The 4839-nt window shown below is 32.1% G+C and overlaps 1 protein-coding gene across 1 annotated transcript; it reads right to left on the reverse strand.

Annotated features, from left to right (window-relative positions):
* Nucleotides 1–231: 231 nt before the first annotated feature.
* Nucleotides 232–2305, reverse strand: LOC145050398 (GDT1-like protein 3). The gene is made up of 8 exons (XM_078998654.1): nucleotides 2179–2305; nucleotides 1675–1863; nucleotides 1198–1208; nucleotides 1003–1134; nucleotides 800–898; nucleotides 617–689; nucleotides 404–489; nucleotides 232–285 (listed from the first exon to the last, which is right to left on the reverse strand). Exons 1-8 carry the CDS (start codon nucleotides 2303–2305, stop codon nucleotides 232–234), a joined length of 771 nt encoding a protein of 256 aa, XP_078854780.1.
* Between the last annotated feature and the right edge of the window lie 2534 nt (nucleotides 2306–4839).

Below are 4839 nucleotides of genomic sequence, written 5' to 3' on the forward strand. Positions count from 1 at the left end.
TATTTATATATATACCTATAGAATATGATCCCCAGTGGTTTTTTCCCTGTTGCCTTCTCAAAAGATAGTAAAAGATCCTTGCATTTTCAAATATTCGAGTTACTACATTACCCAACTTATTAACATCCATAACATATACTATCTTTTGACCAGTCAACGAGACAAAATGCACCTTTGTTGATTTGCAAAAAATTGGATCAAACTTATACAACGTTTTGCCTTGTCCAGACTCTAATTTCTGCGTGCAGCTATTTTGACTTGTCCAGACTCTAATTTCTCTTCTACCTGCATATATTTTGTAATAGAATCAAATTTTTGGATTGTTTTTTGGGTATTTAATAATGAGGTAAAGCCTAAATTTATATAAAAACTATAACCCTTAATGGGGAAAAAGAAAACATACTTGCTCCATCTCCTTTTTTTGAGATGCTTTTGAATCTGATCTCCAAGCAATATAGAGCAAACACAGCCCAAAGAAGGCATAAAGAACTGCATTGTAGAAAAAAACAATTTAGATGTCTCACAATCCTCATATTTTAAATTGAATTTTAATATATGTATATATATATATATATATATATATATATATATATATATATATATACTCAATACATACCTGTAGCAACACTGTTTGTGTGTTTCCTTGATATTAGATTTGGAACAATCCTACCAAGCCCTGTAGAAAGTATCTACATACCAAATAAAACCAAACTAAACTTAGAAGCAAACTAAAATATATGTTTTTCATTTATGTTCACTAAAATATGAAAAGGGTAAAAAAGAAAAGTAGCAAACTTACAGTCATTACAAATAGAGCACTGAGTGCACCTGATAGAACAATTGACTTTGGATGATGCATTGCCATAAGAGCTGCTATAATAAAAGTTTCATCTCCAATCTAGATGGAAGCAATAAATGGAATATTGGGTAATGTAATTTTGAGAAATAAACATTTGTGGAAACTTATGTGTGCCTATAAAAAAAGATAGGGAAAGAACATACCTCACTGACAAGAATCATTGACAAACTGGCAAAAAATGCATCCAAAACACCAAGACCAGGATCCAAATTTAGTACAGCTTTTGGATCAATCTTGTCACCTATGACATTGTTTTTAATTCTTTCCACAACAACCTGTTTCAAGTAAATACACGCATTAAGATGTATGATGAATAATAAGTAGAATCTTATTCAAACCTCAACATAGACTACCATATAGTATTTAAATATCTAAAACTTTCTATAGTATAAAGAAACAAAAATTTGAAATCCAACTATAAAGTATAAACACAGGAAAGAGGTAACTTATAAATTAGTATTGAAAGTTCATATGTGTCTAAATGCTCATCCTCAACAGAAGGGTTTCCAATGTATAAGGGTTTTAATAGTTTCAAGTTTGTTCACAAATCACAATATTATAGCTATATCACTAAACCTTCTTCTTTTGCTCCTCTGGTGAATCAAGAATAACCCCACTTTTCTGCAATACCTGTTGGATAACCTAGAGAAATTGGGACAATTTTAGCCCAGGGGTATTTTAGGAATTTTTTAGTAAACTTGCATTTTTTATGTGGTATTTGAGTTAGACTACGTTTCATTTGTGTTTAGTATAAAATAGGACTTGCATTACATTGTAATTTCATTCAAAATCATGTTTTTAATAAGTAGTTTTACCTTGGCAAGAAGTAAACATTATTCCTCTGTTTTTTGGTTCATTCCCATGTTCATCTTTTTTTCTTCTACACTTCCTATTTCTCTTTTTTCTTTTGCCTTGGTGAACAAGATGCAAACTAAAATCTGCCCCTACGTAATAGCAATTCTCTGATGACACTTGGTATTTAGGTCGCCACTTCCCCTGTTCATCTATTATTATTTTCCATTTAGCAAGAATCAAAGTCAAACAGTTCATGTTGCTGAAATCCATCTCCATTCCAACAATGGCATATTGCTTTTGTATTTGTATTCTAAGGAGAATTAGGTGCCCTACCCTCACCCTCAACCTAAAACAAATGCATATCTCAACAATTAGGCATATAATTTTATAAACTGGGGGATGATTTTCATGAAAAAAAACACAAGATTTAAGAAGGTGAAGTGATTCATGTTTAGAAATTAACATGAACATATATAAAATAAAAAACGAAAATAGAATAAATTGTAAAGGGATCGTAGAATTACCAGAAAAAAGGAACATATAGAGCACTGCTTTATAGAAATTGGTCCCCCCTTCAGCTCTTCGACAATCTTCATCTGGTGGAGGAGAGATATCTTCTGGCTCCAATGATTGCGTTTTTATCACCCACATCTTCTGGCTCCATCCCTTATGTGGAATTAACCTTCTCTATTACGTGCAAAGTTTTTTTTTTTGGAATGGAAGGCCTGTTGTATACTCACTGTTGCTTTCGTTTCCAACTATCAAACACCACCGAGACCACCTGCAATAAGGAAGCACGAACAAAGGAGAAAGAAAAATATTCATCTATGGAGGAGAGAGATGAGAGAAAACCCGGTGGAGGGGGAGAGACGAGAATGTGGATGCATCGATTAGGGAGAGAACAAACTCAGAGTGTGAAGTGAAGTCGGATTTAGGAGAAGTTGTACCAGTTTTAGGGAGAAATCGAACCAGTTGGTGTTTGTTGTTGATCTTCTTTGCTGATTACTGGCTCGTGAATAGAGAGAAAGGTTAGGGTTTCTTGATTGAGAAAAAAAAGGAAGGCGGGATTTTTAATTTTTTCAGAATTTCATTTCCCCCTACTGTTAAAGGATGGAACGCGCGTTCCATTAAAAATTATAAAGCGACATCCTTAGACGACGCACATTTTATTATAGGTGCCCTCCGTGTTTTTTTTTAGACACTAATTTAAGGGCGCGCAATAATGCGTGTCTTCTATCCTTAAATTTTTTGAAGAGATGACATTTTTCTAATGTCACTCTCCTTTGCGTAACATAGATCAATGAGCGTCGTATTTTGCGCGTCGTAAAAGGCCTTTTTTCTTGTAGTGATAGTCTATTGGCAGATTTTCGGGATTTTTGGCCCGGATTGGATTGGGATCACTACAACAAACTGTTTTGCATCATAAAATCTGTTTTTCCTGATATGGTAGTGATTATACTCATCCAATCAAAAGATAATTGTCAAAATTTTAAGATAATTGTTGTTTTTTATGATAAACAAAATTACTTGTAAATTGTTGATTTGATATTATCTTGTTTTATGAGTTTGGTTAGATCAATCCTTGATTATATGAATTTTTTATTTGTTAAAATTGATCTAAATATTTTTTAATGACTTCCATAACTTTTCCTCAAGTTATAGAACATGAAAAGTCTCATCCATTAAAATGACATTAAAATCATAAGTTATGGAAATGTAAAGTTTTCAAGAGTTACAAATTTTGAAACTCAAATTTTTTTAAAGGAGTTACAAATAAATTGATCTTAATGTTTTTGAAGAGTTCCATAAGTTATGGAACTTGAATAGTCTCATCTTCATAAAATAAATTAACTCCTTAAGTTATTAAGTTCAAAAGTTTTTCAAGAATTACAAAACTTGCCCTCAAGTTTTAAAAGTTGAAAAGTCTCATTTAAGAAACATTGACTTCATAGAAACCCTAGAAATTTGAAAAGTTTTCAAATATGTAACTCATGGGTTCATAACTTAATATTAATTAAATAGTTTTAATTTGATTTTTTGAATAGTTCAATTAACTTTTGTGGACTTTATTAATAGTTAATTAAATGTTTAATTAAAAGAGAAGATTAATAAATCCATAATAATAACATGATTTAAGTTTAATTAAATTAAGAGTATAATTTATTAAGTAAACCATCAAGTATATTAAAAGTTTAAAACAAACCCTTATACTATATAAAATTAAAGGTTTAATATATTATATATGTATAAGTTAAAAGCCAGTCTTACTGTTAGTAGGCCTCACTCACGAAACCGGTCTATAAGGGGGTATAAGGTTACTGCCTTTAGATTAGTGGTTTAATGGGTGTCCACTCTTACCCACCACTTCCTTGACTGGTGGAGGGTCATTAGCCGAAAGGGTAGGATAGGACATTAATTCTCATTAAAAGTATAATGAAAATACCAAGTAACTAAACACTTATAAATTCCCAATCTTAGTTACTTAGAAAAAATGTGAATTTTGTGCTAACCCATGAAATTCCACTTTGCACCTTGTTAAGTCGTTAGTGGAGCATGTGTGGTTAACCGACACACTAATTTGAGACTGAAAATGTGTGGCAAAGGGTAGCTTGATGTTAATCATGGATCAATGGAGCGTGTATGGTTAACCAGCACATTGATTGTATGATTTGTAACATTAAGTGTATCAAGCTAATTTGCATGGTTATTCACACATTCTTTGTGATCCTCGACATCCCTGTCACAAAATTGAGAGGGCATAATCGAGATAAAATGCCATTGAAAAGTTCAATGAATCTCAAAGGATCTAGGAATTTCAATTCATTTAAATCCTAAAATTCATTTTCGTTTTTCATGGTGGAAATTGGTAAATCGTCATGTACCTACTTTCAAATATTTTACAATTGTATTATGTCATCTCTCTTCTGAATTGTAGAATATTGTGTTGGGGGTCCTAGCCTTAATAATTCATTTTGGGTGTTATATTAAGGACTTAAATCAAATAACTTGAATTTCTCCCTCATAGATGTCTAGTGTTGACAACTATGGTCCTCCCGAATCTTTTGGAAAAAGCTTTCCACATGAAGATGATATTCCTCAATATTAAACTTCACTTCCACCACCTCCTCCAATAATTCTCCCGAACCCACATGTTCGTCGACTTTAAAAGTTCAAGGTCACTCGAA

This window comes from Lactuca serriola, chromosome 5, assembly GCF_051521515.1.
Source record: "Lactuca serriola cultivar US96UC23 chromosome 5, Lser_US96UC23_V15, whole genome shotgun sequence".
NCBI lineage: Eukaryota > Viridiplantae > Streptophyta > Magnoliopsida > Asterales > Asteraceae > Lactuca > Lactuca serriola.